This window comes from Kogia breviceps, chromosome 7 (assembly GCF_026419965.1).
Source record: "Kogia breviceps isolate mKogBre1 chromosome 7, mKogBre1 haplotype 1, whole genome shotgun sequence".
NCBI classification, from domain to species: domain Eukaryota; kingdom Metazoa; phylum Chordata; class Mammalia; order Artiodactyla; family Physeteridae; genus Kogia; species Kogia breviceps.
In genome coordinates, this window is record NC_081316.1 from 23587231 (window position 1) to 23601509 (window position 14279).

Below are 14279 nucleotides of genomic sequence, written 5' to 3' on the forward strand. Positions count from 1 at the left end.
TATAACTCGTCTATGAAGAGACAAAAGCAAGGTTGTTATTCAAACCAAAAAATACCAACTATCCCCCTCTCCTGGTGAAGGGGAGTGACTGCGACTTCTTTACCAATTACAGTGTTAGCCTCTATGCTTCCTTCCTTCTAGATAAGATTTATAAAGATAGCCAATTATAGAATTGTCCCCACTTAACTGTTAGCATGCAATCCAGAGCAAAAACCCACTTCCTCGGAACCTCCCCCAAATCACCTAATAGAAGCCCAAATCCTATAAGAAGTTCATTCTAATACTCCCTTGATGAAATACCCCACATTTCCCCATGATGTACCTTCTCTTTCATTTCAAGGAGCAATAAATCCAACTTGTTCAACTATAGGTGTATTTCTGGTGGTCTTTGGCTATAAGGCATTGAAAAATATATAGACACACACATATACATATAGGTATACAAGAATCTTGCCTAAGTCATACAGATTTTATTTAAATTTCCATACTCTACGTTAACATTTATATGATGCATAAAATTTAAGTAAACTCAATATGATTTAAGCCAGATTCTTGCTTTCCTTAGGGGTGTCCAGGATTACAAATCAAGTGGACTTTCAAGAATTACTGAGTAGTCAACCCATATTGCTTTCTCTTACATAAACTCCAACAGGAATCGAGAGCAAGGGCCACTCCAAATAGGCCAGTGTTTTCAGTTAACTTGTCACTCACAGGGTAGTTAGAACTTCAGTTGAGTCTCTGGAGTTGTGGATAGGAAGGAAGTAGGATATTGTAAATACAGAAAGAGCTTGGAAAGCACGTAAGATTAAACATGGAGGGGAACTGGCTTAAAGAAGGGCCAATTCTTTCCCAACATGAATCCTTTATTACAATGACAGGCCAGGTTGGCCAGCCAAGGCAAGGCCAGCCAAGGTGAGGCCAATTGGTGGTGGATCTCAAATGCTAGGATCAATAATTTGGCTTCTTATTGCCTATTTGCAAACATCAAGCTCATGTTGATGTCTCCAGGAGAGTGAAAGGATAGAAGTGGAATTCTAGAAAGGCCCATCAGGCTGGCTGTGCTAGACAGAGACAGTGGTTAGGAGACCCAGCTTGATCTCAAATCCCAGCTCTGTCACTTACATGCTGTGACCTTGAGCATGACATTCAATCCCTATCCCACAGTTGTTCCATCTGCAAATGGGAGCGAAATGATATGAGGAGTCAGTGAGTTAATGCGTATGTGAGTGAAGTATGTAGAACAGCATCTGACCCACCGCACTCTATAAATATTGACCACTATTATGATGGTTGTTGTTTCATTGCTGTTCTTGAAGGAGGGGGGAGACTGGAGATGGAGAAACCAGTTATAAGAGACATTATGAAGGGTGGAGAGAGGAAGAGAGGATTTAGAATACTGTTGCGGTCCACACATGTGGAAATAAGTTTGGCAGTCTGTTGGGTGAGCTTGACAACAGGGAAGGGTGGGCAGAAATAAATGGGTACCACAGGTTAGAAGAACCAAGAGAGTTGAGAGCAAAACGCAATGAGACTATGTAAGTGGAAGTAGTCTGGATAAATTTCTAAGAAAAAGTGCCAGAGCTTGCAGTGATTTTTTACACATTTCCTCATCTGCATGTATGTATGTGTACGTGTTTGCTGGGGAGTTTGGCGGGGGTGATGTACAGGCTGGACTTTTTAAAAGGGATCAGGTGCAGCTGGATTAGTAGGAAATTTGCAGCCATCTTGTCAACTCCCTCCCAGCATGAAACCTGTGGTTCTTTGGAGTTATGGGTATGAGGTTTGAATATGAATCTTTACAGTTCTTTGGGACTTAAGAATTTTCATGCTTTCAAATTCATCACCTACTCAGAACTTAGTGGGCCTTCCACAGTTACCTCCTACATCAGAATATTAGTCGATAAAATCTCTTCCATCCTGAATTCAATCAAGGATTGTGAGTTCATGATTTTTCTGCCTGTCATTTATATATCAACGAAAATTGATTGAGTGTTAAGGATTGAAATACTAAAGGTGGACAACATAGGCTTGGTGCTTGCCCTCAGTCATATAATCCCAGAAATACATGAATAATCAGAAATCATGGTGACTACTAGGAAGGAACATACAGCATCTTGTAAAACTGTATAACAAGGGTAACCGATTTAATCTGGATGGGGTGGGATAAAAGGTTGGCCTTCCTGCGGAAGTGATGGCTGAGTTGGGAAGGAGTTGACTAACGAATGGAGGGTGGGGAGTGGGGAAGAGCATTCCAAGCATGTGCAAAGACGTTGAGAGGAGGGCTCTTGGCGTATTTGAAGAACTAGAGAACCAATAAGGCTCTCTAAAAGCGTGGGAAAGCGTGAGGAGGGGAGCGGTGTGATGGGAGGCTGGAGATGGAGTTCCGGTGTGTATGGCCACCTGGGCAGCTGGGAGAATTAGGTGAGAAGGCACTGCTAGGACCACGCTATATACGTCAAACCCCATGAACTCCCGGAAATGTGCACTAGGAACTATTAATGAGGCCATCAACTTGTCAACTATAGCCTTTGGTTTTGACTTTGGATTTTTCTGTTGTCCTTCTAACCTGGACAAGAATGAAGACCTTGAGTCTCGTAGACTCAATAACACAACTGCATATTGTTCTAATGGAGAAATATCTTAAATGAGTATGAGATAAGCTGAAAGAAGAAGGCTGACAGTCAATGCAAGAGGCAAAGAAGTGAGACACTTATAGCTTCCCTCCTGCCTTATTTTTTCTCCTTCTTTAGTATCCTGTGAAAATTTTGAGTGAAATACTTTTTGGATCCCTAGGGCTTGGGGAAGTTTATCTTTTTAGGGCTGTTGGAAAGACAAGAGCATTTTGGAGTGGTTTGGTAGGAATTTGTGGTCTCTTTTTGCTTTTCTTGGCAGTAGGACCTGCTTTCCCTGGCAGGGCTCTGCCCGGATGTGCTGTTGAGGCCCAGCATTTTAAGAAGAACGTCTCAATGGCTGAGGTTTTTAGGGCTCACTTCACGTTTGTATTCCAATTCACCGAGTGTTTATCCAGAAGCTTGTGGACCAGACACGATGGAGAGCTTTGTCAACAAAGAAAAAAAAAAAGTCAGCAGATAAAATTAGGGAATAGCTTTCTCGGGTGAAGAATAATTTTAGAGATTGAATTCTCAGAGGAAAAAAAAAAAAACCAGTGTTATATTCCTGAACTTATGGTTTCTAGGAAAAGATAACTCCAAACAAAAGAGAAAGAAAGAACGTTATTAATCCTTATTTAGAAAGGGGATAGGGTGTTACAAATAAAACAGTATCCAGGTGCTAATAAATGAAACCTCCAAGTGAATTAGGACCCTTTAATTTACCATTTTTACCCAAAGACATAATTCAGCCTTTGATTAAAAAAAAAAAAAATCTCTGAATCTAGAATCTCAACTTAGAAGTAAATTACCCGGTAGCTATCTTTCTCTTTCTCTTAATAAGGAAAATAACTTTATAAGAAAAATACTTTTGGGATTTGATAACAAAGCCTCTCTCAGAATTACTAAGTGATTTCATAAAAGAAATGAATACAGATATTAGAACCAGAATCACATCATTGGATTTTCTGAGGTGACGAGAGCCTAGCTTGGGTCCTTGATTTGGTCGTTTAGCCAAATCATTTAGCATTTAACCACAGTGAGGTGGCATCAAGCAACGAAATCTCCCACAAAGATAAAAAAAAAAACTCTCCATCCTTTTGACCATCATAAAGATATCACTACTGAACACTGTCCCAGCAGAACAAAGGGAAAGGAAAATGCATAACTGGCATTCTTTGCCATGATTAGAAGGAACTGGGGGGTAGAAATGAAAATACCAGCAATCACTCTCAAAAAGTGTTTCTACTTTATACGGAATCGAGCTACTAAAAAAGAGACAGTCACTCTAATTCAAAATTGTATGTTTTTTATGCTGGGCATAAAGAATTTGCACCAACCCTGACATTTACCCTCAAGCCATCTCCTAGAAGAAGATGCTGACATCTAGGAATGATAAACCAGGAACTCACAAGTCACCTTTTTTCCATTGTGTCCTTTCCTCTTTCATCTTTGCGAAGTAAATGGAATGAATTCCCACTCCTTCCATCAGAATTCATCAGGCAACAAGTGTAGCTAACAAATGCTTTAGTCTTCCTGAGCCTTCTGCTTAATGGTGGAAACCATCTACTAGGTGGTTTCTGCCTGAAGAATGGATGATATTTAGACCAAGTTCTCAGTCTGAATTGAGATTTCTCTGAAGTGACATCTTTTTTCTCATCAGCGTAGAGACTCAGGTAAAGATAGAACTCCCTTACTTCTCTTTTGCTAATGTGTGTTAACAAGAAAAGAGTGAATGAACTCAACTTGTGTCGTACTGCTCCAAACACCCCTGAGAGGGATGATTCCCTTTATTTTCTATTCAGTGACCACACTGGACAAATAGAGCTACAGGGAGGCTCATCTGTAGCTGTGCCGTGTTGGATCTGAAGTGTTACCACTATTATCACTTCTGAGTGATGACACCATGGCACCCAGGAGGCTGACATAATAAAGATGACAAGAGCTATCGCTGTGTGCCAGGAACTGTGCTAGTGCTTTATGTGACATCACCTCCTTTAGTTCTCCTCTGAGCCCGGTGGATGGGGTCATTACTAGTCCCGTCAATCCCCAGAAGGTTAAGTGACTTACGTTCATTCAAAATGAAAAGAGGGAAAGATGGATTCCCTTTGAAACTCGCTGCTCCAAATGTGGTTGAGATGAATGGTTCCCAGGTCAGTCTAATTCTGAAGGCCATGTTATAACTTCTACAGAGACCACCTGTGCATTCTTTTTGTCTTTTAAATTAACATCTTTATTGGAGCATAATTGCTTTACAATGTTGTGTTAGTTGCTGCTGTATAACAAAGTGAATCAGCTATATGTGTACATATATCCCCATATCTCCTCCCTCTTGCGTCTCCCTCCCACCCTCCCTATCCCACCCCTCTAGGTGGTCACAAAGCCCCGAGCTGATCTCCCTATGCTATGTGGCTGCTTCCCACTAGCTATCTGTTTTACGTTTGCTAGTGTATATATGTCCATGCCACTCTCTCACTTTGTCCCAGTTTACCCTTCCCCCTCCCCGTGTCCTCAAGTCCATTCTCTATGTCTGCATCTCTATTCCTGTCCTGCCCCTAGGTTCTTCAGAACCTTTTAATTTTTTTAGATTCCAGGTATATGTGTTAGCACACAGTATTTGTTTTTCTCTTTCTGACTTTACTCTGTATAACAGACTCCAGGTCTATCCACCTCATTACAAATAACTCAGTTTCATTTCTTTTTATGGCTGAGTAATATTCCATTGTATATATGGGCCACATCTTCTTTATCCATTTATCTGTGGATGGACACTTAGGTTGCGTCCATGTCCTGGCTATTGTAAATAGAGCTGCAATGAACATTGTGGTACATGACTCTTTTTGAATTATGGTTTTCTCAGCGTATATGCCCAGTAGTGGGATTGCGGGGTCGTATGGTAGTTCTATTTGTAGTTTTTAAAGGAACCTCCATATTGTTCTCCATAGTGGCTGTATCAGTTTACACTCCCACCAACAGTGCAAGAGGGTTCCCTTTTCTCCACACCCTCTCCAGTATTTATTGTTTGTAAATTTTCTGATGATGACCATTTTGACCGGTGTGAGGTGATACCTCATTGTAGTTTTGATTTGCATTTCTCTAATGATTAGTGATACTGAGCATCCTTTCATATGTTTGTAGGCAATCTGTATATCTTCTTTGGAGAAATGTCTATTTAGGTCTTCTGCCCATTCTTGGATTGGGTTGTTTGCTTCTTTGATATTGAGCTGCATGAGCTGCTTGTATGTTTTGGAGATTAATCCTTTGTCAGTTGCTTCACTTGCAAATATTTTCTCCTATTCTGAGGGTTGTCTTTTCATCTTGTTTATGGTTTCCTTTGCTGTGCAAAAGCTTTGAAGTTTCATTAGGTCCCATTTGTTTATTTTTGTTTTTATTTCCATTTCTCTAGGAGGTGGGTCAAAAAGGATCTTTCTGTGATTTATGTCATAGAGTGTTCTGCCTATGTTTTCCTCTAAGAGTTTGATAGTGTCTGGCCTTACATTTAGGTCTTTAGTCCATTTTGAGTTTATTTTTATGTATAGTGTTAGGGAGTGTTCTAAAAATATGGAACACTTCACAAATTTGCGTGTCATCCTTGCTCAGGGGCCATGCTAATCTTCCCTGTATCGTTCCAATTTTAGTATATGTGCTGCCGAAGCGAGCACACACCTTTGTATTCTTAATACAATGATCTGGGGCTGCTGCTGTGAAGATTCTCCTCCGACCAGTTATCACCCTAAACTCCCTTCTTTTTCTAAAACCTTTTCATTTTCAATTTAGTTTCTCCAACGTCTCTCTCAGATGCTCTTGGCTTCAGAGCCAGTGTTGTGAGAGAATATTCTTTCCTCTAAAATAGAACACTGTACAAGGATTTTCATTCATGGTTTTCATTCATACTAAAAATAGCTCACCGTTTTGAAAAATTAGCGTACTCATTTTAATTGTCTTGATGAAAGGGCCTCCAGCATCCTCTCTGATTTATTTATTTCTTGAAAACCTTAAGGTGTTTATTTTGTAGTCTTAATGATCAAGCCGAAGTTTCAAAAGACAGATCCAGACATGCTGCTCCTCCTCTGGGTTACTTTCTCCTGATAAACTTTGGACATTGAGACATTTCTCCTCTGTTGTCATCAGGAAGGGGAATGGGCTTATTTAACAGCCTTTTATGGGAAAACAGTGTAGGGCTTTTTTTCTCTTTTCTATATTAGGAGTCCTCCCACCCCCCAATCAGAGACGCGATATCCAATCTCAAGCAATCTGAAGGAAAACCAAGACAGGGAATGAATTCCTTAGAAGAGCAAATAAGAGAAGGGGAAGCTTTTATCCCTTCTTTGGTTCAACTAAGCTCCTATTACGATTGGAGAAGAGCACTGAGAATTATAGGATTTAGGACTGGAACCTTTGAGGCCATCTGGTGATTTCTTCCGTGGTATAAATATACCGTCTTCTAATCTGTAGCAAATGGTCAGGCTGAGTCCTCTCTGCTAGAAGATCCTCCGTGGTGGAGAGGACCCTGCATGGGGGCAACCTGTTCCAATAATGATGACATTATTATTACTATGGGTTGCATAGCAGAGAGGTTAAAAGCAAGGTTCTGCAGGAAGGCTGCCTGATCTCAAACACCAGTTTTGCCCCAGCTTCATTTGTTGGTCCTGTAGATTCCTTCTCTGACTGCCTCCATCCTGCTCTGTTCCTTGGGAGGTTGAACTACAAGGACTGCATATGAGTTGTGCCGATGTGCTCTCTTGCCCTCTGCTTCCAGCTTTGGCCAACAGGCAGCCCCGCAGGGGAGAGAACAGGAGCGAAGTAGGGGTCAAGTTATTTATTCCCAGGCCCCCTTCCAGCAGGTCGCCATGGCAACGACGTCTCAGTTTATGTCAGCTGGAACTGAGCGCTCCCTCTGGGTTCAGGTTAGGGTGGGTAATGGCGCCCCACTGTTACAGTCTGTGGGCTCTGCACTATCCCTTAGAGTTTCCCTACGTCCTTCCCATACCCTTCTAAATAGTCTCTTTGTTAGACTTTGCACAACGTACTTAATTTGAATATGCCATCTTTTTCTAGCTGGGACCTTGACTGACACAACCACTCACTATCTGCGTAATGCTGGGCAAATCCTGTAACCTCTCTTGGACTCAGTTTTCTCCCCTGTAAAATGGGGGTAATAATAATAATATACGCTGTAGAAGGTCATCTTAAGAATCAAATCAGATAATATGTATATTAAGATACTTTGAACACACAGTAAGGACTCAACAAATGCTAGGGTAATGCTCCAACATAGTCTCCAACTGGGACCATGAAGTCTCAGCCTAAACACTACCTTAATTCAACCGTGGTAAGTCACTTCTCACAGCTTGGGTTAAAGCCTTAAGTCAGCCATCAATAAGGCAGAAAAGAAAAAAATCCCTCAGAGTAAAAATTAACTTTGAACATCCCTTACGTCACCTATCAGAGGACAGTACCGTCAATCTTGTTGGTATTCAGTCCTGCAGAGTAGTTTTTATTCCTGCTAAGTCTGAGAACCTGTGGACAAGACTTAAGAAAGGTAAATCAACATGCACATGTGAGAGCGTCCACCCCTTCTGCTTTTGCCATAACCATGGAATCCCTAGAGGAGACTGAGAGATGCTAGACAATTCGAAAGTGTTCTTACTGGCTTGTAGGGTTGACCTGGTTCTGTTCTCATATCAGGGCTTTATCGACTTCATGTTGGCTGGGAGATTTGTCTAGTTTGTTGTGAAGATGGAAAGGAGTTAATGGGGTTACACTTTAGGTGGCTTTAGGGGAGCCTAGACTTTCACGTGGGCTCAGGGGGAAATTAAACGGGGTGCGAGCTGCTGCTCCCACAAGTCCAGGATGACCCTTTCCTGAGCACTTAAGATGTGCCAGCCTCAGAGCTAGGCACTTCCTACATGCTAGTTATCTCATTTTAACCTCACGGCAACCACGAGGCGGTATTATTATGTTCTCTGGTTTGGAGATGAGGGAGCTGAGCACCTCAAGTGCCCAGCCTAAGAATATACAGTATAATTGACGCCAGGGGCACTATTTGATGCGTGTCTGCCTGACCCAGAGCTGAGACTAGATCTGGCGCCGAGGCGGTGTGGGAGTGTGGCTTACCCTCAGTGTTCCATATATGTGCAAACCGAGAAGGAAACTCCATGTTTTTTATAGCTTTTCATGTGAGTTGTCCACGATAGCACACCCGTGTTTGCCTGGATAGGTTTTTAAACGCCCTGTATTTGGCGAGAGGAGGGTCAGCCTGGTATCTTCCTATTGTCTTTGCAAAGGCTAAACACACCAATCTGCTTCCAGTACTCCCCAGGGCCATGTTTCTGGACCCCTTTCCATCTTTTTGAATCATCTCTAGTCCAGTGGTTCCCGATGCTCGCTGCACAGCAGGGGAGGTTTTACCTGGGGAAGTTTAAAAAACAAAAACAAACGTGAGTCAAGGCCCTTCTCCAGATCTCTGGAAGGTGGCCCAAGCATTATTGTTTCTAAAAAGCTCCCTCAGTACATTTTATTTATTTATTTATTTATTTATTTATTTATTTATTTATTTATTTATTTTTGTGGTATGCGGGCCTCTCACTGCTGTGGCCTCTCTCGTTGCGGAGCACAGGCCCCGGACGCACAGGCCCAGCGGCCATGGCTCACGGGCCCAGCCGCTCCGCGGCATGTGGGATCCTCCCGGACCGGGGCACGAACCCGTGTCCCCTGCATCGGCAGGCGGATTCTCAACCACTGTGCCACCAGGGAAGCCCCCTCAGTACATTTTAATGGGCAGCCCATATTGAAAAGCACTGCTCCAATTTGCTTGAAAAATGAAGAATTAGTGGGAATGTTTCAGGGCCCTCTGGAGCGAGGAAAAAGGATGAATCTAGTTAATGATTATTATCCAGAATGATCTGTGGCAAATTCCACATGATTTAATAGGCCTCATCTCCAAGGGCAGCTGAATGAAAATGTCTCTCAAGTATAAGACGGGTGTCAAGGTTCCCACACATAGCCGTTTGCAGGAAAGGTGGCAAAGTGGAGCCACTTCTCCTGTCTAATCTGGCCATGCTTGTTGGTTCACTGAATTCTCTCAGGTCCTGAACACTGAAAATATAATTAAGACTGTTTTGCAATTGGATGGTTTAAAAAGTGAAATCAACTCCACTTCCTTTTCTCTGGTCTTTTACTTACTCTGTTTCTGTACCATCAGGTGCGATGCCCTTGGCAGTGAGGGCTAAGAAATGGTGCTGCTCAGCTCTCCCCACCTGTGTGCAGATACTGAGGAATTCTGATGGAGGTCTTCCTTTGTGCTCATTGCTTTTTTTTTTTTTTTTTTTCCACGGGTACGCGGGCCTCTCACCGCTGTGGCCTCTCCCGTTGCGGAGCACAGGCTCTGGAAGCGCAGTCTCAGCGGCCACGGCTCACAGGCCCAGCCGCTCAGCGGTATGTGGGATCTTCCCGGACCGGGGCACGAACCCGTGTCCCCTGCATCGGCAGGAGGACTCTCAACCACTGCGCCACCAGGGAAGCCCCCTTTGTGCTCATTGTAAAGGGGGTTGAGGTAGTGCTGCTGGGATCATTAACGTCTAGAGAGATGCCCATGGCTTTGTTTTCCAGCTGCCACCTCGGCAGAAAGGGCAGCAAAATCCCTAAATTATAAAGAGAAAATGAGACTGTACATATTCTGCATTTGACAACTTCATGTACAAAGTCACCCATCCACTCTTGACAGGACTAGAGAGAAGGCAGTACCAAGCATCACACGAAGGTTCAGGAAGATAGTGTTTCATCTACAAATTATTATAAATCACAACTAAACTATAAAAAAGAAAATGCACAATTAGAGGTGATATGAAGGGTCCTAGGATAGATACGATATAGGTCTGGTTAATCTAATGGGGCACACAGGAAAGAGAGAGAGACCAGGAGGGAAGGGGAGAGATGCAGGAAGATGTTTGGATTCAGATTTTGGGAAGGGAGGTGAAAGGAGGAGGTGAGCAGAAACGTGTTAAAACCTTCTATTTAGTTCTTTTCTCTTTTTCTTGTTATTTCTCTAATCTGCCTATTCACCCTTGGATATTGTGCTCAAGAAACTATCCTCCAAGGAACCTCAGATTAAACTGAACAATTTCTGAGGGTTTACTGGGTGCCAGACTCTAGTTAAGAGCTTTGCATATCTTTTACATCTCATTTCGATTTCTTAGCTATGCGAGGTTGGGAATGCTACTCCCGTTTTGCAGATGGGATGAAGAGCAGTGGAGGACTTTCCTCCCAGATTATTCCACTGGAAGGTGAACTCAAGCTCTCAGATACCAGCGTCAGGCATTTAACGACGAAGCGTCCCTGCTGAGTCTCCAGCTCCCCTGGCACGGTCCCTGGGATGAACTCCGCGAGTTTCCACGTGGCCCGCTTCATTCGATCTTGGGAAAGGGGTCAGCACAGACACGGGGCTGGAGAGCTCCTTTCCCGGGAATAAGACTAGACAGGCGTCGACTGAGGACACTACGGGCGTCCCAGACCCCCTCCCGGAGGAGCCTGGCAAATTCCAAGGGGCAGGCTTGCACCGCAGATATCTCTCGGGCGCGCTGACACTTTGCAAATCTCTCTCTGAAGAGAGCCTGTTTAATTCTCACCGCGGCCCTGCAAAGGGGGTTATCTTGGCCCCATTTTCCAGAAGAGGAAACTGAGGCCTGCCCTCCCGGGCGGTTGCAACGTTGGCAGGTGGTGGAGCTGTAGGTGTCTGCCTCTTCCTAGAGATAATAAAATCTGCACGGATTTTGTCTTTATTATGCAAAGCCGGCGTGGAGGCTCGGACCCTCCCTTGACAGAGCCCATCTGTCTCTGAGCGCCGCCCCCGGGGCACAGAAGCCTAAGGCAAGCGGAGCAGAGTGGGTGAAAACGCGTCCTCACCACTTGCCTCGCAGTCTCACCGTGCTTTCCCCGCCAGCGCCCCGGAGGCCGATCTCCCTTGGCTTAAAAAAAAAAAAAAACCCCAAAACTACGTCCTCCCCAGCACCCGCCCGCCGCCCCAGGGAGTTGCATTAATATTAATCCCGATGCATAATTGAAGGCCGGAGATTTACTCGGGCCGCGGCGGGGGAGGGCGCGCAACTGTGCTGTATTTCGGCCGCACCACTCGTGTTTTGACCGCTTGGGTTCCGCGGGGCCTGGTACCCAGGACGTGGGAGGGTGGGGTGGGTGTGCCGCCTGTGAGGATGAGCTTGGGAGTGAAGTGAGCCGGAGCGAGTGTGCCAAGGAGTGAGGCGGGGTGCCGGGGGCTGCTCCAGGGAGGCGGGGATGGAGGGGCATCCCAGGTCCCCAGGTCTCCGCGACGTGGCTTGTGCTTCGCCCAGCGCGGGGTGACCCCGGGCCACGCGTGCTTGAGGGGAAACAATAGACTCCTTAGATCCTGGGCTCCTGCCACGGACGGCCCAGGTCTTCCCGGGAGACCAGCGGGGCTTCTTTGCTTATTTGGCTAATTTATGGCGAGAGGCTGGGGGTAGGGATGGCTGAGGAGGGACGGCGTCTGCAGACGGGGGGCGAGGGGCGGCAGTTAAAGGAGTCTCCTGAGGCGGCGGCGCTGGTGACGTCAGCTCGCGACGAAAATAGAGAGGGATCGCCTGCAAATCCCCCGCTCCGGCGGGGCTAAACCTTGCAATCCCTCCCCGGCCGGCGCGGAGCCAGGGCGCAGCGGCCTCCACCGCCTCCCCCGGCGCGCACACACCCCCGCACCCCCGCGCACGCACGCACACACTCCCCTGCACACCCACGGCACACGCACTCGCCGCCCTCCCCTGCCGCCGTCCTCCGAGCCCGCGCTCCGCCGCTCGCCCAGCGGTAAGCCCCGCAGCAAATACAGGTGGCAGCGGCGGCACGTCGTCCCTGCGCGCCCTCCCGCAGCCCGGGGGACGGCGCTCTCTCGGGGAAGCCCCCCTCTGAGGTCCCCCCCAACGTCCCCCCGAGCGCCCAGCCAAGCCCCAGCGAGGCCGGCGGAGGGAGAGCAGCACGCGCGCGGTGCCGAGCGGGGACGCGGCTTAGCTCCGGCTGGAGCCTCCTGCGCCCGTTGAGGCGCTAAAGGGCTTACCCAGGAGGCGGGTGGAAGGGCGGGGAGAGGCTCCCCCTTAAATACCGCGCTCGGCCACACTCGCGCGCTCACCCCGGCACCCGCTCACTTCTCGCCCGCCGCTGCCGGATTGTGCCGAAGAGGAGGGGGCGTTCCCCAGGCCATGGCATCCACAGAAGGGTGAGGGGCTTTTTCTCTGTACCCGCAGCGAAGCGGGGGGCGCGCGCGGTGTGGTGTCCGCCTATCCGGGATGGGAACAGAGAGACGCCGGCGCCGGGCCTCGGAGACGGTGGCAGAGCGATGGCCTGGCTGGGGGTAGGATGGTGGGATGGTGGTGGGGGGTATTGATTTTCGTTCGCGAAGCTTGCTGCTTAACCCTTTGAAGATGCGAGAGACGGAGGATTGCTTTATTTTAATTTAAAAGGGTCGGTGGAGGTGTGGAAAAGAGTGACGAAAAATCCTCTTGAGGTTACTTTTGAGATTTGAAAACAATAAGGGATTGGGCACAGGACGAGCGGCAGGCATTGCTGGGGGAAGCAGCCCTTGGAGCGCGGCGCCGGCTGTTTGGTGGCGACCGGCCGGGAATGAATGAGCTGGGACTCGGGCCGGGGCGGGGCGAAGACCAGCGCGCGCCGTCTTGAATGTCAGATTTGCGGAGTCGCGGAGTAGATACCCGGCCTGCTCCGATCTCTTCTTGTCCCTGGATGGCGGAATCGCCCTGGCCAGTGTTAAGGAAAAGTGGAAACGATTTGAGTGCTTCCCGGGAAGAGGCAGGAAAATCAGTGGTTTTGGGCAGGGACAGGAGTCCTCAAACTCCAGCGGAGCGTTGACCACCCCCCACCCCCCCCCCCCGCCATTCTGCCCGCTGGCTTGGAGTTGGCTCCTGCCTCCTGAGGCTGCAGTTGGATGGAAAATGATCCCAATGATAAATAAAGGGAGTGTCTTTAGCAAGAGGGAGATGGGGCTGCAAGAATCCCTTGAATACTCGTACCTCAGAGGAAGTGTCCAGAACAACGTCCCTGGACCAGTATCTCCCAGGAAACTTTCCCGGCTCGGTAGAGTCTGAGTAGGAATAAAAGACTGGCTGGGGAGCTCAGCCCTTTGGTTAATTCACAAAAGTGCACTAGATACTTGCAAGAGATCACTGGATCCATATTAAGTGAAAGCAAATATCAGAGGCTCCTCTGAGCACAGGTGGAAGGTCTTTGGTGCTGGAGCTTTCCAGGGCTTCTGCCTAATAAATTTTACCAACTCTGCAGGCTTGTTTTGGGGGAATGGGTCTCTTACGTAGGAGTATAGAGCGGCTCCAAAGTTAGATCTCTAGACTTCAACCTCCAATGAAGGGCAAATATTTCTAAAACTGTCTCTCTGTGTCCAAGAGAAGGAACTCATCCCTTTTCTGGCCCCTGGATTCCTTCCAGAGAGGGGCTGGCACCTTGTGGTTGCATGAGATTTCTCCTCTTTTTGTCCTAATATTTCAGCAGTGTGGATCTTTTTGATTATTCTCCAAAGAGATGCTCCAGGAAGATGCTTGTGTACAAGGAGGGAGGTACATTGTGCTAACACAGGTCTCTAGAATTAAATATTCAGAGCTCATATGTCTCAACCTCAGG

General features: G+C 46.8%; 1 protein-coding gene and 1 non-coding gene across 5 annotated transcripts in view; one reads left to right on the top strand and one right to left on the bottom strand.

Annotated features, from left to right (window-relative positions):
- Nucleotides 1-6164: 6164 nt before the first annotated feature.
- Nucleotides 6165-6271, bottom strand: LOC131760701 (U6 spliceosomal RNA). Its single transcript, XR_009336801.1, has one exon. It is a non-coding gene; the product is annotated as a U6 spliceosomal RNA (small nuclear RNA).
- A 5941-nt stretch (nucleotides 6272-12212) lies between these two features.
- SLC1A2 (solute carrier family 1 member 2) overlaps nucleotides 12213-14279 on the top strand; it is a 146504-nt gene continuing 144437 nt past the window's right edge. Inside the window, exon 1 of one of the 4 annotated variants that reach the window (XM_059069946.2) lies at nucleotides 12213-12846. In XM_059069946.2, the coding sequence (XP_058925929.1) occupies nucleotides 12830-12846 (17 nt within the window). In that variant the 5' untranslated portion in view covers nucleotides 12213-12829. Of the gene's footprint in view, nucleotides 12847-12934; nucleotides 12982-14279 lie in introns of those variants that run through there. The other 3 variants (XM_067038015.1, XM_067038016.1, XM_067038014.1) reach the window with 3 other exon arrangements.